General features: G+C 40.9%; 1 protein-coding gene across 5 annotated transcripts in view; it reads right to left on the reverse strand.

Moving 5' to 3' along the window:
* The window catches only part of gulp1a (GULP PTB domain containing engulfment adaptor 1a), a 92,987-nt gene that overhangs the window by 14,050 nt on the left and 53,750 nt on the right, over positions 1-25,187 (reverse strand). For all 5 annotated transcript variants that reach the window (XM_084361345.1, XM_084361344.1, XM_084361346.1 and 2 more), the window contains 3 exons: positions 21,769-21,850; positions 7,091-7,152; positions 2,099-2,170 (listed from right to left, as the gene is read on the reverse strand). In XM_084361345.1, the coding sequence (XP_084217471.1) occupies positions 2,099-2,170; positions 7,091-7,152; positions 21,769-21,796 (162 nt within the window). In that variant the 5' untranslated portion in view covers positions 21,797-21,850. The remainder of the gene's footprint in view (positions 1-2,098; positions 2,171-7,090; positions 7,153-21,768; positions 21,851-25,187) is intronic.

The following is a 25,187-nucleotide window of genomic DNA, read 5'->3' on the forward strand; positions in this document are numbered from 1 at the left end:
CGGGACTTGAATACTGGTCTCTGATGTTGAACTCACACCTTTAAACCCCAAGTTCAACCTCAACCTTTAAATGCACGACCGGGATACACCCTGTCAAATCTGTTTATTTCATGTGATAGCATGATAGCATGTGTGGTACTGTTTGTTTTTTTCTAATCACGGAGGGTTTTGATGATAGTAGGTCTGCAGATGATGCTATGATATGTCTTTTTTGCCATTTACGTATCAGATCATTTTACAGCAGATTGTAATGACAAAGTGAGGTCAGACTACAAGCTCTGACTGGAAAAAGGTCCATGAAGTAGGGAAAACTTTGACCTTCAGCTGTTGCGGCCATGGCTGGAAAACAATGGGACTCTGTGCACAGCAAGAGACTGTGATGTTTGATAATTACGCTGATTAATTTGGGTTTGATAGGCGGCAGTTTATGGGAAGTTTGAGATGTGTAGATTAAAAACAAAAAATAAAGCGGGCTACACAAAAATATATTAATGAATTTCAAAAAACAAATAAATTACAAATTCTTGTAACAATTTCAAAAATGCAGAAATGTTAATAAAAACATCATGGGTTAAGTATTAATGCTGCGCTAGTAAATATTTTATATTAATCACAGATGCAGTGACTATGTGTAATCTTTGGGTCATTTTAGTGTCTTTCAGCTCGTTGTTTTGGTTTTCTGGCCTGAAACCTTCCTGTTTTGATTCAGTCTCACTGCTTTCGTCGACATCGTTCTTAGGCAGGCAGTAAATTCCCATCTGTGCGCTACCTGCTCAGCACAAATGTCAGACAAAGTCAGCGATTGTCTGGTGAACATGAACTAATTACGTTTTGGTTCTTGCACCTAATTCTGAACCGAGTCCAATGTCCTTGTATATGCTCTATATGGAAAAATGCTGTACTCTTTCAAAGATGGTCCTTCTTGCACACTAAATCGGTTCAGAACATGAAAAAAGCAGGTTTTCTTTGACCTGCTGTGCGAATAAAATCCTTTATTACTATAGTTCTGCCCACAACTGGTAGAAAAGTGGGCTCGTTCGCTGGATAATACCCAACTTCCAAGAATCTTGAAAGGAAACAGAGGTCAATGTGGAACATTTTCAAAAAAAACACAGATACTTCACTCAGGAGCTGTGTTTTTCGACGAGCTGAAAGTAGAGTTGGCTAACATGTTGGTCGCATCAACTTTTTAAAAATGCAAATTATATGTGTGCAGCTTGTTACACTGCCCAAAGTGAGCAAAAGAGTCAGTGAATGCAGGTTAAAAGCAAGGTTAAAAATGCAATCATTTACGTTTTGGCCTCTCGGGTTGTTGAAGCAAACAACAAACTATTTACATATTATCTGACAGACACAGAGCAACATCAGCATTCACCTGAATTATAAGTCGAATGTTTACTTTCATCTGGCCTTGAAGCGTAAAGTAAGGTTACCAGAGCTTTAGTACAGGAAGAGACGTTTATGAGAGAGGAATCTGTGGGCCGAGAAACCAAAACAACGAGCTAAAAGAGGCAAAAATACTCCATTTCATTATGTAACTTAGTAATAAAATATTATATTGTTCAAGAAATCTTTTTTTTTTAGCCCATTATTATGCAAATCTAGTCTGCAGCGTCTAATTAGATCATGTACTTCATACTAGGAAACCAGTGGTGGAGAATATTAGGTGTCAAGAGATTTTATGATGTGTCACTGAGCTCTGTCGGGGTACACTAAAGCACCTCTGCTTTAATAATGTGACTCAGTAAGTAAAAATGGCGTGTTGGTATTTCACGAAAAAAGCTGTCATGCTTGGAGGATTCAGGCTCGGAGTAGGAAAACAACAGGTTTCACGGCAGATAAACATCCCTTTTTATTGAATTCTACATCCACCGGGGGAAGGTCGACCGAGCAGACGGCGGCTGTGCTTATCCAGCACTTATAGGCATCCACACTCGGGGAGCTGAAAAAACTCCAAGGGCACCTTGTTGGTAACTGATGAGGGAGGGGAGCATTTGTCACTCACTCCCACCTCCCCCCGATCCGAGTCTGCAATCCAATTCGAGGACACTCTTCTATCCTTTAGGCTACGGCTCCAGCTCCGAGGACTGGCTTTTACCTTTAGCTTTCGGACCGCATCCTTCACAACTTCTGTGCCTTTGGGGGCTTCAACCTCTGTGTTTCCGAGGAACTGGAACGAGAACAAAAACAAGGGAACAAATCTATGATGTGGACGTCAACACAGCAAAGACAGATATGATGATTAAATACAAGCAGAGAGAAGAGTGTTTGCTGCCACTGGAGTGGGTCAGAGGAAGAAGACGAACACCTTTTCATTAGCATACCAATCACAGATGACATTTGAGTCGATATCATCTAGAATTTATTATTCTGAGTTAAAAAAAATGTCAATAACACTTTTAAATTATTCATGCTCACGTCCTTCAGAGACATGAATGTACCGTCTCATACAGTTTCAACTGCTTAACCCAGAAGCATCTGCCTATACAAGTGAGGAATGCACGTATGATAATGCACAAGGACGGACAGACTTCTGGGCAGCACTTCTGCCGTCCTCCAACAGATGGAGCCATTAACCTTTGAGCCTGAACACGGTGCTTTCCATCTGGCAGCGACAGCAGCAGCAGCAGCAGCAGCAGCAATTGTTCCAGTCACACACACTGCTCCACTGCCTCCTGAGCTTAATGTGTGAAGCCTGGTCCAATATCAGACTTCATAAACACCGGTGTCAGCTCCTTAAAGGTTGGGAACAACAAAAATAACAATGCCTCCCCCTCTGGGACGCAGCAGCGCAGACGGACGGGGATGGTCTCTGTGACAAGGCAAAAATCTGTGTGAAGCTTTCCATGACTCGGCTCTGATAATGTCCAGTGTCCTTGTATTTCTGGTTCTCAATGACGGATCTGACAGACTGCTTCACAGTCTGTCAGACCTTTTAAGTGACTTAAGAGTCACTTAAAAGAAGCAAAATATATTATTTTACTTAAAAAATGACCTAAAATTATCAACATAATGGGAAGAAATAGCATATTTTACATTATGACATCAGTGTATGGTGTTGCAGAGGTATCTACTGGAGTTATCATGCTAACCAGCTAGCCACAGCCCGTCCTGGTCTGAAGCTCCAGTGCTGGCAGTTTAACACACACACTCCCATGATGCCCTGAGATCCTAGTGCGGGCCACTAGTTGCACGGCTGACTGAGCTCCCTAGCTAACTGCAGCTACAGTTAGCAGTAGTCAGCGGTTGTTCTGGTGATGTGCTGCCACCTAATGACTTGGAGTATGAATTGGATTGGATTCTTACACATTGTGCCTTTAATGATATTTAACAAAAAGAGCTAAAGATGAGTTTATTTTTCAAACTTGTAACTAATTAAAAATGCATTTTTTTTAAATATAAATATAAAAACAGTCAGTGTCCAGGTGGACAACACTACAATGGCTAAATACGACCAGATTGAAGCTTTATAAGAAAGTGTCAGCACTCTTCTCCGGTGTGACAAATGTACTCTACACACTTCAGGACATGTCTGAGAGCGCCGCTGACAGATGCCCAGAATAGAAAGGAGAAGCTCTTGTTCCTGACCAGTGCATTCTGGGCTACGACTGGGGACGTTTCACAAGGCAGACCAAGCCTGGAGGCTCATCCATCAACTGGTGCATGCAGCTGAAAAACGAACCACCCCTGCCCCCTCGTTTCCCAAAAGGATTCACACTTGAGCTTAAAGGGGACTGTGCACCCTCGAATGAAAAAAAAACCAAAAAATCACACATAAAATATGCACAAATATGTCAACCCTGTGGCAGCTCTGAAAAGTTCACTGAAAGCTGCACTCAGACTGCGTCTCGTTGTCTGTGCACAGCTCGCTCCTCCTTAATTGAAAGGTTCTCACATATCTAAAGGGCAGGATCTGCGTCACGTGCAATTTAAGTGACTTCTGAAGGAGATCTGATTGTTCATGTTAGACTCACTGAACCGGTCAGCGCAGACGCTCACCTCGTTCCTCCTGCCGTCCAGAGGTCAATAACATTTGTTGATTACGGCGGTCAGCAGAAACTCATTAAAGCTGCGCCCAAAAAAAAAGCCCCAGTAGCAGCTTTGTACCGCAGTCGAATACATGTCGACTTGTCTGAGTGGCAGAGCACGGAGGAACAGATGAGTTGTGATGACTGTACTGTCACATCAGTGAACATAAAGCTAATTAAATTCACAACAAGAACACATCACCTGGACTGACAGGTCCTGCTGTGACTTGATAATGACAGTCTGACGTGAACATGAAGCTGCAGATCTGCTCTTCCCTGGTGAATGCAGAGGCGGAAGGTTTCTCGTCACGTAAGTGGTTTCCTCGTGTTTTAATTAGAGATGCGGCTATCGCTTATTTCCTGGATTCATTGTTTTGTCAATAAAATGTAAAGTACACAGTGAAAAATGTCTGCTTCGCTTCCCCACAGTCCAGTGAAATGACTTTAAATGGTTTGTTTCATTTAATGCAGTAATTTGTGAGAAATTGCCAAAACTTTAGTCAAAAAATTTGCATTATCAACAGTTTCTGAAGAAACAACAGTGTTGATGTTGTGTCAAAGATGTCTCTGTACTGTGCTTGAGGTGAGTTAATGAGCTTGTCTTATCCAGACTGTATTTTTCTGTTTAGTAAAGGACAATAGGTGTAGAAATGTCTCCTTTCTTGACACCTTGTGACATTTTTTAGTTCACTCATTAAACTAAGTAGCAAACTTGCTGCCTTTACATCTCGAAGCTGAAACTCAGAAGCTGCCAGTCTGTTGCTTCTTGCAGTAGTTGTAAAGTGGTATTACGAGACAGGAGGGGCCGGCTTCAGCCGACATCTCTGCAAAACAGTACAGAGACGTCTTTGACATAACGTCAACACTTTTAGTTTTTAAATTTTTTTAATTCATTTTTTGAATGTTTTGAAGTCCTGGCCATATCTTACAAACTACCCCTTTAACCAACAGTCTAAGACCAAAACATACGCTGTCTTCCAGACAACTCGGAAATCCTCTTACCGGAGTAGTACTTCACTAAAAGTAAAATGGAACGCCATTCGAAGTCGGAATTGCTACTTGTGAACTCTGTCACATTTATCAACCCCGACTTCACGAGTAAAGCAGCTGTCTGACATCACACGCCAATGGCAGCATCCTCAGGAAGGGAGTAGTGTGTATTTGTAGACTGCAGCATTTGTATAAGGCTGGGAAATTAAATGTTTAAATATGTTTCCAAGTATTTCATATATAATGCACGGAGGCTGCATTGCTGAGGGTGTGAATTGTGTGTACGGTTTCCAAAATGACATAATTTTTTCACGGTCAGTCAAGTTTTTTGTTCACTTTTGGTGTCTTGCACCTGGAACACTTTAAGGTTGGAAGTCAAAAGCTTGTCAGCTTGTTCATTGTGAGAATCCTTTCCTCAGTTTTGGACATTCAATTAATTATCTTCAGGCTCTGAACTGTTTCTTCAGTACGGCAATTTTTCAGACATCACCTTGGGCTTTTCCACTATTTTCTACCATTTTATATACTAAACAATAAGCCCATTTAATAATAAAATTCTCATCTGATTCATGCATAATGAAAATAATAAGTTGCAGTTCTAAAAGATGAACGGTTATTTTCCAACATGAAGATTTATAAGAATATAAACTGATTCTGAATTCTTTTTTTTTACTTATGTTTTTGTTTGGATGTAGTCAAAGAGGAGAAAAAGAAGGTTTTTATTTTGAAACTCCAAAGAAAAGAAAAGTACAGACAACATGACCTCAGTGTTTTCATTCGTAGTACAATCCTCCTTTCTACTGCAGGCATGGGCCGAAACAATGCTTCATGTTGGGTTTAGTTCAGGCGAAGAGTGGAGGAGAACATTTGGGTTCAAAAGAAGAAGACAATACTGAGAGTAGTTTAGTCCCGTCATCAAATCAAAATGACCTTGTTGAATCAATGGATCAAAAGATTCAAAGAATGGACCGGTCTCCGTTCTAACGAGCTCAAAAGAAGCTTATTTTCAACAGTTCTGAGCGCTTCAGAGAGGCCGAGAACAATCTCATCACTGTGGCTGTCTCGCTCCCTCCACTTCCTTCAGCGATGAGTGGTAGTACTCAGATCTCAGCAAATTCAGCCAGACAGGCGACTCATCAGTGAAAGCTGACAATATGCTATGATTTTAGAGATGTGTCCTCTGCCAGTTTCTCCCTGCTTCTCGGCTTCAATCAGCCAAAGGAGTTTTCAGCAGTTTTGAGGTGATGTGGTCGTTTTGGAGTTCCAGCTTAAAACATTTCTGAAGTTCAGGATGTCGGCTGTCAGACTCGGAGCCTCATAGGAGAGAAGCTCTTTTGTCGAAATGAAGCAGAAAACCGGTCGGACGGGGGAAGTGAGACGGTCCTCCTGCGAGAAGTGTTTTTTTTTTTTAAAAAGTGTTTCATTTTGAGTTATTCCCATGTCACGACCGGGAGTTTTGACTGGTTTTGACAGAAGTGTGAGTCACTTTACACAAAACACCCACACACACGTTAATAAGTGAGCGTATCAGGAAGTGCTGAAACACAGGAACAACTTTCAAATTAAAAGTTTGACAAGGACGATTTCCACTCATCACAGCGCAGAGGGGAAAACAGCTGCTCGGGAAGATAAACACACCAATATTCACAGCGGAGATAAGACGGTTCATTCTAAAGCAGCGGTGGTGTCCAAGTAAAATCACCCACCATTAAAACACCCAAATTATCATTGTCATGTTATTCCAAATGTAACTTGGAGATGATGTAATGGGGCAGAGGATGTTGGGTAATGCTGAAAAAAACCACAACATTAAAAAGGAGTGAAGCTGCTGTCAGCGGTCATGAAAGGCCCGGTTGTCTCAGGGGGGAAATGCATCATGGAACACCTGGCCTGAGAGCTGCCCTGACAGACAGCAAACGAATTAACAGTGAGGTGGAGCCCACAGAGCGAAGGGATTTGAGCTCCCCAGCATTGTTTAACAGCATAAATGCCTTTCTGGTTTTTGTTATTTGTTTGAGGTATTATACAGTCACAAAGCTCCGATAATCCAACAGTGTGATGGTGAAACATACCTTGGCATTGTAGGGTATGTAATGCTTGGCCAGAGCCTCCGGGGTGTGCATCCATGATTTATCTGAAATGACACAAACAGCTCACTTAATAAGTAAGTCTGAATAGCTTGTTTCATTTAATAAGGTAGAGCAAAGACATAATCAACTACAAACATGGTTAAATCTCGTGGAAATGTATGTAAAACTGTCCGAAAACATCCGTCCCGGTCTCACCCGAAGTAAATCCAAAGCTGTTGTTGACCCACTTGGAGCCCAGTCATGGTTTTGGGCTCTTTTGAAAGGTTACAGTCTGAATTTCTTTCCAAAACAGTCAAAAGCTCTGTAAGTGCGTCTGTCATTGATCTATAGGAGTTTCAACACACTGAATTTTTTATTTTTGAATACAAAACTAAGCTTGCAGATGACCTGTAACTGCCCCTATTAGATGGAAAACACAATAGGTCCACATCATATAGTCTTACATGGTACAAGTTCAAATTAGATAACAATATCAATAAAGTTGGACACCTAACACATGTTTTTCTAATTAAATATCCACGTGCCTGGCAAAAAAAGTACAATCCCAGTTTTGATTTGTTGGTCAGTGAGCAGCTCCACTGGAACAGTTGGGGGGGTTATGCATCAACATCAACAGCCGACATTAGGCGAGGCGTAATGAGGCTTCTCACTCTCCCACCTGTCCTGCAGCTCTGCTTATTAAACCTGTAACCCTTTAGTCATTAGGTCCACTTCCCGAAAGTGTGTTCTGACTGAGTGAAGGACAAATTTGACATGAACTGGACCGCAAATGTGCAATCAGATAAGCAAAGTTCCACGCTGCCGGTTTAATGTTATTCGGCCGAGCGACAGTCAGTGGCAGCGGTGCACAAAGAAGCATAATGACCCAATAAGGGTGGTGAGGAAGACGACTGATACAGCTAAACTGGCAAATTAACATGAATATAGACACTGCACGATCTAAAATATTCAGAAAATCAGCTTTGCAAAAGTTTTAATGAGGAATCTGTACTCATATTTGGTGGTAAGAAAAACTGAATGTAAACTTTTGTTCTGCTGCAAGAAAAACTCCACAGAGCAACTTTAAAGTGGAGATAAATCCTCAGTATGTCTTTGTAGTTGTGACCAAGGCTGACAAAATAAAAGAAGAAACACTCGTATGAATAATAAAACAATGCTGGACTGAGCCTCTGAGAGGGTTTGGAGATCACTGGAAGTCTGAGTTACAAACAAACAGGTAGTTGTGTGAACATCCCTTGTATATTGGCTGTTTGTTGACCACAAACATTCACTTGTCCATCAGTCATATTTCTGCATAAAATACAGGAACTAAAACTCGCTTGGCAAAGAATCTGAACAAACCTTAAACCTGCTTCCAATGTTGATTCTCAATGAGTTTTTGAAACATGACAGCTGTCAAAACCACCACACTGTGCTCCAATTAATCACTGTCAACTGTTGCTGAAGCACAAAGTTGTCAGTGAGCAAACTGTTGCGCTGATGAAACAAACAGCAGTCAGCTCTTTCAATTAATGAACACACAGCAACTCCAACAGCAGCAGCGAGCGGAAATCAGTATGTTTTTGTGTTGTGTATGTTTTTTAAGCTCCAGTTTTGCATAGTGCAGCTGTCAGATGATGATGATGACAACTTTTTTTTTTTTTGCGTAGAATTTAAGGCAGCCCACCTTTGTGTGATACGTTCATCTTCACGATCTTGTTGAAGAGCTATTTCTCTGTCAAACATCTTAATTGAATTGGTTAATTGAGGCCAAATCCATCGTCCACATCGAGGGTTAGCAGACTCTAGATGTGATGGTGAAGAAACTCTTACCAGACCCCAACTAGTTGACTTGGATTGGATTTCCAGGGTAAAATCATTGACATATATAAAGACAGATGATACATCTCCAATTCCACCTGTTGTACCAAAAAATTGAGCCAAATTATCGCATTTACGAGTGCTGCCATCTTGGACTGGTGACTTCATTTGGGGCCAGAGTGTGCACAGTGGTCATCAGGTGGTGGAGTCACAGAATCAGGATCCTGCCAGACTCAACTCTTTTGATGTTGTTTTGGGAATGATGATATGTGTGATTTTGGGAGTATCTGGCTATCGACCTTATTCAGTCGTCAGGTATGAGATGTGTTGGCTTGCATCGAGGGGGAGGAGTTTATGACCTTTACTGCAGCCAGCCACAAGGGGGCAGCCTTAGAGCGAGCATGTTGTCCATCTTAATACGTCAAAGTGTAAAATTCAGAAAAAAGTAAAGGTAATTAACAGAAGAAATGTTCTAACTATTTCACAGACACAATTAAAACTGAACCTCACTTGTATTTTAAGTTTAATTCTTGACACTATCACTCACCACTGCATGTGCAGTTCATGACTAACTTAAAGGCTCGGGACTCTGATGATTACCTCAACACAAGATGAGCAGTGCATCAGAAATCACAACGGGTCGTTGATGGCTTCCTGCATTTCTTAATCACCCGCTGATTAAGGATCATTGTCTTTCTTCATTTCCCATTCATAACCGGCTTATCACCCCGTTAATGAATCTGGTGACAAAAGATGCATGACTGTGACCTTGAGGCTCCTCAATTCCTTTAGGTTGATTGCGTTAATCGGGGCTTTTAGGAGGTGCAAACGATGTGAATCAAGTTTAACATGTCCTCTGCACAAGTATGCTAATGACTTTGTTTACATTGATGCTGTTGGATAAGTGTCTTGATGGATTCAAAGTCTATTCTAATTAGTGTTAATTTGGCGCTCCGCATTTGCTTAATTGTGATTGCTGATGTTTGCTCATCTACCATATTATTTACATGGAAACCAATGGGCACATTCTTGACATGGAGAGGAAGTCATGTTTTACTCTTGTGGATAATAGTTTGATGGAGGGAAAGAAACGATGGAGGGCAATAACAGCTGGAACAGAGGGATGGTGACTTCACTTTTCAGACTCTGCATGGTAAAACTGTGAGACTTTTCCTCTATTTAAATTGCCCTCCTTTTAAGTTTACTTAACAGCTGTGCAATGAGATTATCCCCTGCTTGCACCTTGCAACAGTCTCCTCCAAAGTGCAATCAATTTCCTAGTGGGGCTCTTGAATGAAAGTTGATAGAAGGACAATCTATGTCCTCCTTTTTCTTGCCGCTAAGAGGGCTAAGAAACTGTAAATTCGAAAGAAAGAGGATGAGGAATGCAGGAGGAGGAGGAGGAGGAGGTGAGGGCTGACACAGCGGCGTGGCAGGTAGGCTGACATTTTTTTTTCAAGGCGTCAGCACACACTGTTCTGATTAAAAGGAGGGGAAGGTGTGGGGGCTTACAATGACATCTTTCTCCCTCTTTGCTGCATAAAATGGCAACTGAGATAGAGCGAACGGAAAGGTGTGGGCAGTTACAAGTGCTCTCAGGGTCAGATTAACCACTGGGGCGTGAGGATGCATCGTGGCGTCTGAAGGTCAGTCTGTGTGGTGGACTTGTCAGGTGTTGGATGAAGATTCAAGAGGTGACAGCGTGACAAGTGTCAATGCATCTCTGTCACTCTGTACTGCATGAAAAGTCTCTGGAGACGGGGAGTGCATTGCTGCTCAGTGCTTTGTGCCAGTTAGCACATGAGGAAGGTCTCGCGTCCTTCATGCATGTTACACTCCAGCTACTGCTGCTAGTAATAGCTGCCTTTGTATTTCTGCTGTCACATCATGCATCGTGGGGTCAGGTCATTCTCAAAATGGATATTCTGTTGTTTTCAGTCCCCTGCTGGGTACAAGCCACAGGAAGCCATATATACCTGCTGTCACCTGCAGTAAAAGTATTTCAACTTGTGGTTTTTTTTAAAGTAAATTAAAGCATGCAAAAGTATATGAAATATGTCACCCGTTACCGATCCCAAAGTTTTTCTCTTGTTGCTAAAACTTGAATCTCACATTAGCCTCGTTTAAAATCCGACCTGATCTATTGGCAAGTGTGTGGACAAGCTGCTGCCCACAGATACCTGCACTAATTAAACAGAGTAGACAGATATAAATGGTTAATCGTTCAGCATGGGGAGGGAAAAAAAAGAAAGAAGGGAAACAATGTGAACAAAACAGGCTCACTCCTCAGCAATAGGAAAAGGTTCTGGAGTAGTAATGGCTCCTATCTGCCTCACAGTTTGTGGTGAGCAGCTCACAACAGCAGCAAATTACAAAGTTATGACTCAGCTCGCTGGCAATGTTGCCTTCAGTTATAGTCCCTTAATATGGTAGTTAAATTTGATATAATTTAACGTCATTTTATATAATTTTATATCATTTTCATATTATAAAAAAAATAAACCTCTTGTCATGTGGTCGTGTCTCACTTGATCTATTGGCTACGCTGCTACGCTGCCCCCCCACGACTCCAGAGGTACTGCTCCATCGGTACATATCCATGAGCTTTAAGAATATCTGCAGAAATACAGACGACATGAACCCAGAGAACAGACAGAGGGCTCTGTCTGTGTCCATAGGCATATCTAAAATTAGGTATAAACAGTGGCGGACTCAGGATGTTTCAGGGGCAGGGGTGGAAAAAATAAAAAGGGCACCAGCTCAAGCAGAAAGTCATGACAGATTGATAGTGGAAAGAGGGCACCTCACCACGTTTTGTCCACTGGAAGAGAGCTTATCATGTTTTATCTAACATAGAGGCATCCAAGAGCGCATATTCGCAGCGTTTTTTGTGTATTGTGTACGAAGAGACCAACAACTTGCACAGGAAGACGTCTGGCACACTGCTGTAATTTCTGGATTTATTGATGTTTTTAATGTATTCAACCTTTATCACGAAGTATCTCTCCTTATCTACACGCTAACAGCTGTATTCCTCTTTATCTCCACCTTGTTTATCTCATATTCTACCGTGAACCCCGGCGTGCGGGTGATAAAGGGTCTCCGCAGTCTTTGATGTCAACGCGATATGCTTCCTAAGAAAACAAGTACTCCACTTCTCTAAAGTCCTCCACCATTATTTACTCTTCTTCACCTTTAAAAATGCTGAAACTGAAACTATTTTTAGAAGCTTTTTCTGCACACGAGTACAGCTGCTCTCAGAGAAACTACATTTCGCTACTAATTGCCTTCTGCAAGGAAATGTGTTCCCCCAGATTAACCAAATTAAACACTTTGTTGGCTGCTGTCTAATGTGTTTTCCATTTTTATCTGGATGCTTTCTGTTTTGCTGTTTGCTGTTTTTCACCTCGCTGTGTACAGCACTTTTGAAAAAACAGGCAGAATACAAGGTCACTATTATTAGATGTGATATAATATTACTACTACTACAAAATAATAAAAACAGCCCTATGTTAAAAGACTGTCTTTTTAAACCTGCATCATTAAGTGTTGCGGTCATCCCTCCTTAACATTCTTCAGGCTCTTACGTCTCAGAGCTTGAGTGCTGTGCTGTAAGTGGACAATTTTTCTATAGGGCCACAAGCAGCGAGCAGGCAATAGCCTAATTCACTGCAGTGCTCAATCAATGACACACAATGAATTTGCTGGGTATGCACAGTTCTCCATCATGCAAAAGACAACTTCAAATGGGCTCGGCGCAGGAAAGACCTAAACCACACGTCTACTGAGGGCTCACAGGACGGCTCCACTTTGAGATGAGGTATTATAAAAATTACAATAATCCATCTGGGTACAAACCTACCACTGTTCGACATCAGGATAAAGTGCAATAGAGAGCTATGCAAGATGTTGCAATGCTATAGAAACAGGGAGTGTGTCCTTTGAGAGATTCTCACTTGAGGTTTGTCTGCAGCACATCTGAGGAAATGGACCAAAAATATCACAAACTCCCTGCAATTCAATGTTTTCATACAACAACACAGCCTATGACAGACTGATCAGGAACAACTGAATATTATAAGGTCAACAATGATGGTACTGATTGCCAGGTGATTGTAAAGGGATTCGTTATATTGTGCAATCAAGTGTTCATGCTTTTGTGTCAAACCCCTGTAAGTTCATGTGCTGACACGTCCCCGTTACATTGAAAACAAGTGTCAAACCCACTGGACATCAACCAGCTACTGTTTTGAAGCCTCGGGTTGGACATTATGGTTGTCGCTATCTTGTTTTTTTGGAAGAGAGTTTGAAGCTGGGGAGAAAACCCTGATTGGATCTGACCAAGAACACCAGGACGCGCCATGGTAATGAACTGTCAATCACAAAGTCAAGCCCTGAAGCATACCCTGCTTAATCGTCTGTTTTATTCTATATGGGACCATAATTTACAAAATGAACATCATGCTGTGTTGAAGAAACCCTGAAACTAACCACTGAGACCATAAACTCATTAGGAAACTGTTTACTGAGGTAATAAATCAAGTCTGAAGTAGTGACATTTTCTCATAAGCTTACCTACAATGTGACTTCTTTCTGAAACCAGTGGAGTTGCCTACCTTCTGGCCATTAGTGTTGTCAAAAATGATGATATATGGATACATTTTTCACTCATTTTTGGCAGTATTGTCCGGCCGAACCAGCAGATTTCTGGGCTCGCCTCCCCCGACTCCTCTGACTATGGTCAGAAGTAAATTAACTTAGATGCTGTTGTGCTAAACAGACGGTACACAGGCCTCGTTATTATTTTGATTTCAATAAAATCGAACATTTTCTGCCTTCAATTTTTCCACATGGTATCAAAAATGGCATAGAATACCTATATCTATACCCTATCTATTCTTTTATTGTAGCCAAGTAAGGAAATCCAATATCATGACAACACTACTGGCCATTGGAAAGATTGCACGTTTAAGGCACTTCTGCATTGGCATCACTTCTCAGCTACTCCTCATTTTATACAGTGAATGTTTGAAAAGCTCCTGGGAGGACTCTTTACTAATGTAAAGTTCAAATGCAGAAAATATGGCTGTCAGGAAGAAATTCAGGGTTCATTCAGGGCTAATACGGATTACATCAGGCCAAAGAAGGAAATGCTTAAGGATCACAGACTCAGTCAATGGCTTAATAAGCCATCATTCAGGCAATGATACATTGTGTAAATCTCTGGACTCATGATAGAGTCCTTCCAGCACAAGGTTATCTGACATGCATTAATTATATTTATTTGTTCTCTGATCAAATAACAAACCATTTATGATGGCTTACGTAATGGTTTGTCTTTCAGCCTGGCATTTATGTGAACCAGCAATTCAGCTAACACGGCCATGAAAAAAATAAATATATAAATAAAAAAAGCTTGTGCGTCCTCAACATCTAATTTTCTGTTGATTCAATCAGAAATGATGGATAGAGGACATGTGACCTTAATAATTAAACAAGCAGCATAAAAAATGACATAAATATCACATTGTAGTTTAAACCCTGTGCTTTGTTTCGTTCCAGCAGGTGAATCACACCAGTATAATAATTAAGTTTAAGTAAGTAAGTAAAGTTGAAACACCTCAGTGGTCAATCCAGGTCACTGTCCTCATCTACTGTATACCCAACTGCAGTTGTCCATGATGTTTTCTTCCATTCATCGGCACTAACATGACTAATCTTCAGCTACCAGCTGCTGGTATGGAAGAAATGTAATAATATTTATAATTGATGCAGCACATTCAGTGACCTGCTGTGGAGTTAACTCCGATTCCTGCAGTTAGATACAAACTACACACTGTGGATTTAGTGTGTGCTTCTTCTCACTGAGGGAATTAATCAGTCTCTGAGTTTCTGAATACATCACCGGGACACTGCGACATTGTAACTCGACAGCTACTTTTACATGTCGGAGTCCAGTGCACGATGAAGGCACTGTTAAAAAATGATTTTCTGTATTGTACTTTAAGAGTATATTGTTAAAATCCACCTGCACTCACTTTGCTTTTTGTTTGAATGTTTGACCTTTACTGTGCAGGATGATGTATGTGCAGGGTTTGACACGTAGAGGTTGTTTTGACATTAATCTGCTGAAGGGGGGGGGAATTTTCTTTGGGCTCACCTTCAACCACAGTTTAGTTAGTTTCGAAGCCGGTCGTGGTTCAATGTGCAACTTCCACACATGTGATGTGGAAAATTGGCAGCTAGAGCAGACAAACACTGACAACTAACTGACTGAGGTTTTGAAATTAACAATATTTGCATATTCACAGATTCAGGAGATAATAACTGATCTGACTGAGAATGTGAGGACAGGCCGTGGTAGAGACAGTCACAAGGTTTCACACGTCTTTACTCTGCTTTATCATATAAATTACTAAATGGAACCATATTGTACAAAATGAACATCACGCTGTATTGAAGAAGACTTTGAACTAGCGAGTGAGACCATAAACTCATTAAATAACTGATTACTGAGGTAATAAATCGAGTGAGAAGTAGGGTCATTTTCTCATAAGCTTACATACAATTAGACTTCTTTTTGAAACCAGTGGAGTCGCCTCCTGCTGGCCATTTGAAAGATTGCAGGTTTGAGGCTGTGTCTGTTATTTAGACTGTCTTTGGGTAGAACATGTAAATGTAATTATGTTTTTGCCTGTGTCTGTTGGTTGGTTGGTTTGTCAGCAGGATTACACAAAAATTACTTCACAGATTTCTAGAAATATTGGATGAAGGATGGCCCAGAATAAAGCCAATTAACATTTGGTGCAGATCCGGATAAAGGGACTGCTGGCCAAAAACCTGACCTGAATTTCACCAACAACACGGCAGTCAGAGAAAAGCAGGATAAGAGTTAGTCTGACCCTGAATGTTTTCGATTCACATTTCACAGAAATGGATTGTTTTTCAGGAATATAAAAAACATTCAAAATAACCACCACAATAGTCATGATTGTAAAAATGTGTTGTTGGATTCTTCAAGTAAAACTTGACTTGTAAATCTACGTTTAGCAGATAAGTTAGCAAAACAGAGACCGAAAACATTTTTCTTAAATATAGGAACTATTGTGGAGCTTCTCCAAACTCAGGACTGTCGACACTTTGAATGCAACGATACAAAACACCTACGTGGAAAACAAATACAGTATTTTTGCTATTTGAGGCAAAGTAACTGAAACTAAGGGTCAAGGAGATAAAAAACACTCAGTCGCCAGTTTATACTCCTAGATAACACAAATGCAACCTATTTTCTTCCCAATTATTTTAACCATCATGAAGGTTATAGTGTCCCCATTTATATAAACAAGGTTAGACTAAATACTACAGACACACCTTATCAATACTATTCAACAGCACATCAAACTACAGCCTCCAAAATGACCATTAAGTTGAATAAACACCTCTTTAAAACAGTTTCAACAAAAATAGAACATTATAACGTTCATTAATGGAGGACTTATTTCAGGACTGCATTCATTATAGCCAACTGTGAATACTATATAGCATTCACAAGGTCATTGACTGCCTAGTCAGGCTATCACTTTAAGAAGTCAAAGCAGGTTGCATCCTGGTACGGTGCTAATGTGTTAGATGAGTTATGTTTTCTAACCTGCTGCTCACCTACAGGGTGCACATGAATTCTGCACAGTCCAACTATTCCTTTGCCGGTCACGTCCGAGAGCATGGGGCAATAAACACAGGAGATAAAAATGATCAAGATCCCTGCTGGCATTACCTGCTAGACGTGATCAAGTCCACAAAACACAGAGCCAGAGCCAGAGATAAAGGAGGAGGTAAATCAGTGGAGTGGGCTTGCTTGTCAGTGCCAGCCTTCACTCTCTCGCAGCCAGAAAGAAGCAGAGGCAACCAGGGCAGGTACAAAAAATTAAAAACAATTAAAACTTATACACATGTTGGACTGAATGTTGACCTCAGATAACAAAAAAACACATGCGACAAGCTCTAACAATCCTGTAGGCTTTGTCTGAACCACCCAAACCATCAACAAAAAGTTAAAAATGATAATGAAAGTGAGACGTGTTAACAGCATCAACAACACAAGGCAATTATCTTCTTCAGACGCATTAAGGGTTCAGCAGAGACCGAATAATGACGTGAAATCACTGGCAAGTAAACCTTTGTTCAACTCATGTGGGAGGTTGTCAGCTGCAAATGAAATGTTGCATATCAGATGAATATTCCCAATTTATGGGACCATTATATTCACAAATGAAGTCAAATTTGGTAAGAAACTGAAAAGAGATTTCAAAGAATCAAATCATAGCACAATGAGACAAGAAATAATCTCACAAGCTGGTCCAAATCTATTGTGATACGGTTCAAAGTCCCACCCAGAGGCGCAATTACACTGTTCATTTCCCTATCTTCCTCATCAGTGCATTTCATTAACAGTTCGAGATAGAGCTCATTCAAACATCATAAAAGAGGCTTTCAATCAGATTTTTGTGATAAAATCTTTGGAGGATAAACTCTGAAGGGACATTTAATCATTTCATCAACATTCGTTTTGTTTTGTGACAGGAAACTTTGAATACTGAGGTCTGTTTACCATCCATGCAAGTGGCAAAATAAAGCCTCACGCTGCACGTAATTTGGCTCGAGATATTTTTGTATATTAAGGTTCATGCTCTCAATAAAACATTTTTATCTTGCTGGGAGGGAATAGTTGTCATTATGCTATCTGTTGGGGACCTTTAGGCAGCAATTGCCACTGACTGACTGTAAAAAGAGTAGCAGAAATCAGGTCTACAGAGAAGCCTTAGGGTAAGGCGTCTGTTGGAGTTTAAATGTAAAAGTGCATGAGGATTTCAGGAAGATGTTGCCCTCCTCTTAGTGAAAAGGCTTCATGTCAGATTGGTGACTGGATGAACCCTTTTTCTAGCTCCTCACAGTTGTAAAATAAATGACCAGTGTGTGCTCCTCTGCCCAGGAGCATTTGTTGAGCGATCTGTTTACTGTCTGTTTAGCTGTCATTTTTTGCAGGGGTCATCATTATCTGTCTGCTGCCAAGGCCAACTTCAAGATTGGGTTCTTACTTCAGCTGTAATTTACTTTTTCCAACATTCCCCCACAGTGTAGGCACAGACAGGCATGTGCAAATGTCAGCCCGTTCTCACTCCCAATATGTCACATACAGCAGCCAGGTCAGTGGCCCCATGCTTCAGAGTTTGATGCCGTAGTTACCACTTCTACTGTCACCTCTTGAAGCCCCCCTCTAATAGTAGAAAGAGCAGGAAAAGTATATATATATATATATATATATATGACACGCCCTAGAATCAGTTTTTGCAAATATGTATATAGAATATATATATCTCCGGTTTGATTTTCAAAATAAAACTTGCTGACAAACAGCTCACATATGCATACATACATATTATGACTTTTTGGAATGTAATTAACCTTGTTAAATGGTTGCTTTGGTTGGTTAGTGTGTTTGGTAGGTACAAAAAATATTTGGTTAGGTTTAGGCTCCAAAACTACATGGTTAGGTTTAGGTTTCAAAACTACTTGGTTAGGTTTAGCTTCCAAAACTACTTGGTTAGGTTTAGGCTCCAAAACTACTTGGTAAGGTTTAGGCTCCAAAACTACTTGGTAAGGTTTAGCTTCCAAAACTACTTGGTTAGGTTTAGGCTCCAAAACTACTCGGTTAGGTTTAGCTTCCAAAACTACTTGGTAAGGTTTAGCTTCCAAAACTACTCGGTTAGGTTTAGCTTCCAAAACTACTCGGTTAGGTTTAGCTTCCAAAACTACTCGGTTAGGTTTAGCTTCCAAAACTACTTGGTAAGGTTTAGCTTCCAAAACTACTTGGTAAGGTTTAGCTTCCAAAACTACTCGGTTAGGTTTAGCTTCCAAAACTACTCGGTTAGGTTTAGCTTCCAAAACTACTCGGTTAGGTTTAGCTTTCAAAACTACTTGGTAAGGTTTAGCTTCCAAAACTACTCGGTTAGGTTTAGCTTCCAAAACTACTTGGTTAGGTTTAGGCTCCAAAACTACTCGGTTAGGTTTAGTTTCCAAAACTACTTGGTTAGGTTTAGCTTCCAAAACTACTTGGTTAGGTTTAGGCTACAAAACTACATGTTAAGGTTTAGGAAAAGATCAGACTTTGGGTATAAATAACTACGTTCAGTCACGCAAGTTACAGAAGTGACATAACATTGCGTAATGCACGTGATGCAAGTATGTCACATAACATATCCACGTCACTTTTGTTATGAAAGTTATATCATTTATGTATGTTCGCTTACTAATGCAGCATAACTCAAAAACAAATCCCTCCTGACTCTTCGTCACAAACAGGACACAAACTCCAGTCCCCGGAGGAAAGTCCATTGTATTATCCATCCAACCCAACCATCCTCTGACCATGACTTTTCTAGCTCTTCAAATTACTGCTCCAGATGGGTGCTTCAAAAAGTGACGCTAGGGTCCAAACTTTGAAGTACAGGCCAAGGACCAGGCTGCTGTATTTGCCGAGTTGGGAGTGAGAATGTGCTGCAATTGTGCAGCTCATATTCACAGAAATGAAATCCCTCTTAAAATGAAAGGAAAGCTGCAATTCCATCACAGTGAACCACAGGGAAATTCAATGTGAGGTGCTGCTCTCCCTGATCACCATCTTTATCTCCAAAAATAGACGACCTAATGGGAAAAAAGTGAATTATAACAGCCAAATATCATTACAGCCCGGTGAAACACCTGGGCCCCGGACACTTTACCCAGCACTGTCCAAGGCTTCTCTAGGTCTGCTGATTCCACTAGAGGGAGCGGGACAGATGGTGGTAAACACATCAAGCTGTTTGGCAAACAGCTCTCCTAGATATCTCTTCCTGTGCATTCGGGCAGGGTCACCTTAAGACTGCACCACCACCTTCTTACATTATGAATGCATGACAGGATGTATATATTATTATGACTGGTGTCTGTGGTCTGTTTTTGCATTCTGCTGGTATTGACAGTTTTGTTGTCCTTCATAGATTTATGGAAATGAATCATTTTATGTCTGGGCTGTTTTATTGCAACCAGTGTCAGTCAAACAGCCTTTGAAGCTGCACCAGTTAAACAAATAAAATCATTTCATCGGCCAAAATAATGAACATACACATCACTCTGTTTTTGTTTATTTGTTTTTTCATTTGGAGCTTTCAAAGTGTGAAGACTTTATAGTCCTGCCAAATGAATGAATGGGAATGTACAGGGCTGAGATTGTATTAAATTTACCACGTTCAGACTTGGGGGATTTATAAAACTGTGTTTGCACAAGCACAAGAACAACTTCTACTGTCTGATTCATTCAACTTTCCAAGAAAAACAAAACTAATCTAGATGAAGATATGCAAATATTTCCAAATAAAGTTCTTTAAACTTGTTTATCTGTTTGCCTCGACATTATTTCTTTAGAAGTTTGCACTTCTAATAGAGTTGGGAGCCCTGGGAGAAATGAAGCAGCAGGGGTCGATATATCTCGACATTTATGGTGCGTGTCCACAGGATCCTTCATTTCCAAACTCCCCATTCATTGTCTACATAAGCGGCTGTAAAATACATTCTGGTAGAGTCACGTTGTTGTTCAAGAGAGGAGTCTTCATTTGCATAACGTTGAGGTCTAGGCTACTTTATGTAACTTAGGGGTTACCAGCAGAACTCGCTACCCCTAGGAACTTATGAAAAACTTTTAAAAGGAAACATTATGCAGATTTTCAGGTTCACATTTATTTGGGGTTACTACTAGAAAGGTCTACATGCTCTAATTAGATTGTATAATCATGCTAAAATCAGTTTCCTCATACTGTCCAGTACTACAGCACTGTCTGAAATCCTGTCTCTTTAAGGCTCCCCACCCGCATACCAAGTCTCCTCTGATTGGTCAGCTCAAACATGACTGACCCAGCACCACCAACAACAACAGAGCAGCTGTGCTTAATCAATTATTTTGTGCCGAACCAGCCGCTAGGCATACATTATGCAACTGTGTGACACAGTGACGTATTGTGATGTCACAAAGTCACAGAATTGAAGGCGGGGCTACTGCAGAGCTTTCTGTGGGAGGGAGGAGCTTCTGTTGGTGTGAGCTTGGACCTTTTCGAGATCTTTAACATGCACAGGAACCTAAAAAAAAACTAGTAGGTCTCCTTTAAACTAACCATTGTTGATCTAAACTGAAGACAGATTCAGCATGTCACCTTCAGAAAGACATTCATCACACTATATAGAGGAAAGTTTCCAAAAGAGCCACCACATTGGATCACTGGGAACATCTGGGAGCAGACAGCCCACATCCTATCAGGTGCATATCCTGTTTTGCCTGAGAGCACCTGTCAATCACCTATCGTGGCGCGCCCATCAATCATCCAATGCTGTGAGGCGGCAACAGTCCCTAGTGTCGTAAAAAAACACCTCTATGGACAGATACCATCAGTCTCTAGTGTGTCAGGCTCCAAAAACACTGGATCCTACATTTACAATAACATAACGGGACTGCAAATTTTATTGGAGCACCTCACTCAGTTTGTACCACAAAACTTGTAGTACCAGGAAAACCAAACTGTCAAATCGGTGGAGCCTTTAAAGTGTGTCCACTAACACTTAGGTGGCAGAACACTCTGCTGTAGGACTGTCCATTATGGTCCAGGTCCAACAAAGAGTGGCTTCAGTGACAAAATACCTTCATAAAATGGTCGTATTGCAACAGACACAGAAAGTTTTTCTTCTCTCAGTACTCTTAAAAACCCATGTGCAGCCTGTGGCTAAAGCTAAAACAGGCTCCATTAACTAAATGAGCGTTAGTTATTTCTGCTCACCTTTTTTCCTGTTGAAGGCGCGGTTCATAGTGGAAAAATGTGCGTCTCCGAGATCCCTCCTGAGTATCTGACAATATTCCACCTGGAAAAGCAGCAGGGAGAAGAGAGTTAAAAATGTCTTTGACCTCAAGCGTTCACGAAAAAGGCAGAAAAGTCTCAAAACAAACACAAGTTTTTTTCTTCTGCAATAAAAATCCCCCACCCACTGAGAGTGAGGCAACGTTTAGCTGTCAGAACGCGTTCAAATTAAAGTCTCAGTCCATCTGCATCTCATTTGTTTACCACCGGGCCACATCACGCTCATCATGCATGCAGGCTGTAATTCTAATCTTGTGGGGTTTGACAATGACATACTTACTGTCCTTACTGTTCTACAGCACTCGACGTGTCTAAGAATGGCGACTTCTATCAAAGGCAAGTAATCGTGTTTCACGGAAAAATGCAGCATTGTTTACTATGATCCCATGCTGCAGTCAGAGGCATTATTTCCTAATCTTTCTACAGAAGTAGGGCATGTTTTTCTTTCTACGAGTGTAGCACCGGTACACATTCACAGAACCTGAAACCAAATCCATGAAGTGCAGTCATCACAGGAGATGCCAACAGTGACCTTCAGCATTTTGTTCTCCAGATTTCTGTCTCACACTGTCATTATTCATCTTGTGCTGACTTATTTTGGATAAAACAAAAGATATATGTGGTCTGTGGTCAAAGTTAGCTTTTCTTCTCTTTTTTAAACTCACTGTAGACGTAGCAGTGCAGCTGGTTTGTCCACTAAAGCATCGACACTGTGCTACATTACAGAAAAAAAAGGCATTTCCAGCGCCTCTTAAAGTCTGACACTTCTGCCTCGACTGCTTTCAGAGCCTTTGCATTAATTCCCCACGAGAGCTCAGCAATCTAGAGGACTGCAAGGACAAACTGTCCAGGACTAGGTAGCTGTCAGCGCCCTTCCACAATCAATATTCTTTACTCTTTTTACTGTGGGAAAATATGCAAGGCCTGGCTGCATTACAGCCATTTCAAACCGTGCCTTTGCAAACAAATTAACTTGTGCTTGGGCAATCTAGAAAATGAATTGAATTTTTCCATCTTTGGCGTTTTCCATTTATCAAGGAAAGCTGGAGCTATTCTGAGTTTTTAGTGGAGGGTAAAATAAATCCTGCTCATGCCTCGGAACCAAACTTCCAACACGCTGTATCCCACGACAAACTGCTACAACGCTGGAAATGAGGTTTGATTTATGAAAACAATGATGGCTGCCAACGTGAATGTCTGAATCTGGGAAGTCATGAGAAACAACTACAAGTAAGCGAGTAAATACTTCTACCTTATGTATTTCTACCAACAATACAGAGGGAGATAAACTATGAGTACCATTGTTTATCTAAGTCTTTATAGCTTCATATAAAGTCTTCATTAGTCCAAAACGTTGGTCCTGATCTGAAACACGACTGCAGAAAACCCGCCAAACTTTTTTGTGCATGAATCAATTTTGGAAGAAAGAGTCCTGATCCTGAAGGAACCTGAGGCCAGTCAGGTCTGATTCAAACACACCTGAAGACAATAAGACCTGATCGAATGTGCAGTGGAGCAGAAAAGACCCAAATAAAGTTAAATAAAGAGAGAACAACAACACTTGCAGCATCTTGAAGTGGCACAAGTTAAGAAGCAGCCACAGCCGCTGTACAAAGTACCCAGAAGGCACACTTGAGTAAAAGTAAAGATGTCGTGCTACAAAATGACTTATGTTAAGAGTATTTAAGGTACAAGAAGTCTGTGAATACTACTACTTTATGCCCCCATTCATACTCCAGTATATGTTCAACAAAGTATCCCAGAAGTTGGTGAGATAGTGAGTAAATGTAATCTATATGATTTGTGTACATGGGCATGAATTGTCCACTTGTTGTGACACTCAAGTTTAACATGGAAAATTCACGTCCATGAACCCAAATCCTTGAGTTTAAACCTTTATTTAGTTTTTCATGAAATTATTTATTTTAACACAGAGCTGACAACACGATTTTCCCCTGACCTTTACCAAAGTGAATACTGATGATTCAATTTCGTGACTGTTTCGCGGACTTCTAAGTCTTTTTTCCTTGACCTCAAGCAGATTGCTTTTGTTGCCTGAAAACCAAACACAGACTGGATGCACAGTCTGGATTCTGGTGTCTATTTGTACGCCCACCTTCCACCCGGACCACCTCTCTGTGGCTGTATGCTGTGAGTGTTTCTCTCAGTCAAAGAAAACGTGGTGCAGGCATAAAAGATGAAGTCCTACTGAAACAAACGTCATTTATTCTCCTATAGATTATACTTTCTGACTATTTCACCAACTGCCCTGATACAATACTGAATTATAACCTCATAACAACACACGATCCTCACATGTTTTGGGTTCTTTTGGTCCAATTCACTGTCCAAGAGGAATGAGACCATATTTTACATGACTGGTGCTGTTGCTTTACAGCTTCTCACAACAATTCTGGACTTGTTCGCTGCGTATGACCTTGTACAATGCACAAACACCCATTATGGGTGTGGCAGAAATGATGCCATTCAAAAAATAAACTTTAAAGTACAAGACGCCATCAACTCAGATGAGAAAAAAGATAAAAACTAAAGTATGCGAAAACAAATCCATCACTGAAACACGGAAGGGTATCTGCTAAAGCGTTGTCTGAGGAGCGGTAAGATGCCACTGCAAAATGATGGAGTTATGCTATTGAGTCAAAATGTTCTTTATTGCTGCTGAGAGGAGCTGGTGTCAAAGAAAGAGACAGGGCTCACATTATTTCTCAATTTTTCGTTAAACGTGCTCTACGGTGGTAATCAGCTGCCTCCTTACACAGAGAAATGAAAAGCCCTTAGCTGCAGACTGTACATAATAAAAGCACATAATGATATATGGCATATAATTGAGGGAAATGTAGCTTGCAGAGTACAAATACAATGTATGCGGGTTTCTCACAGTAAGGGGATATTTTACTGCAACAGAGGCCCTGGAAAGGGCTGGAGAAATTTTAAATGGAACAAGCTTCAGGGTGGGGACTGGGACATTCCTCCGTCTGCAAAAACAGAATATCTCTGCAGCTGAAAGAAAAAAAAAAAAAAGACAACTTGTGTTCCTTATTTACAGGTCTAACGAGCTGATGTTGAAAACATCGCACGGGCAGATGTCCAAGGACGGGACTATTGTTTACATTTCACTGAAAAGACAGGCGGGGAGGATTCTGCAGATCTCAGCAGCAGACTCCTCTGCAGTATCTGGACCGGCCAAATCAGGACCTTGGCAGTGCTGGCCTTGGTACTTAACCTTAGGACCAGCTTTTTGGACTGAGGTGCTCTGTTTCCTTTCATCCTCAAAACAAGTCAGATATGTTTTTGCTGCGAAATAGCACTACATTAAAAAG

This window comes from Pagrus pagrus (genome assembly GCF_965226575.1).
Source record: "Pagrus pagrus genome assembly, chromosome: 9".
NCBI classification, from domain to species: domain Eukaryota; kingdom Metazoa; phylum Chordata; class Actinopteri; order Spariformes; family Sparidae; genus Pagrus; species Pagrus pagrus.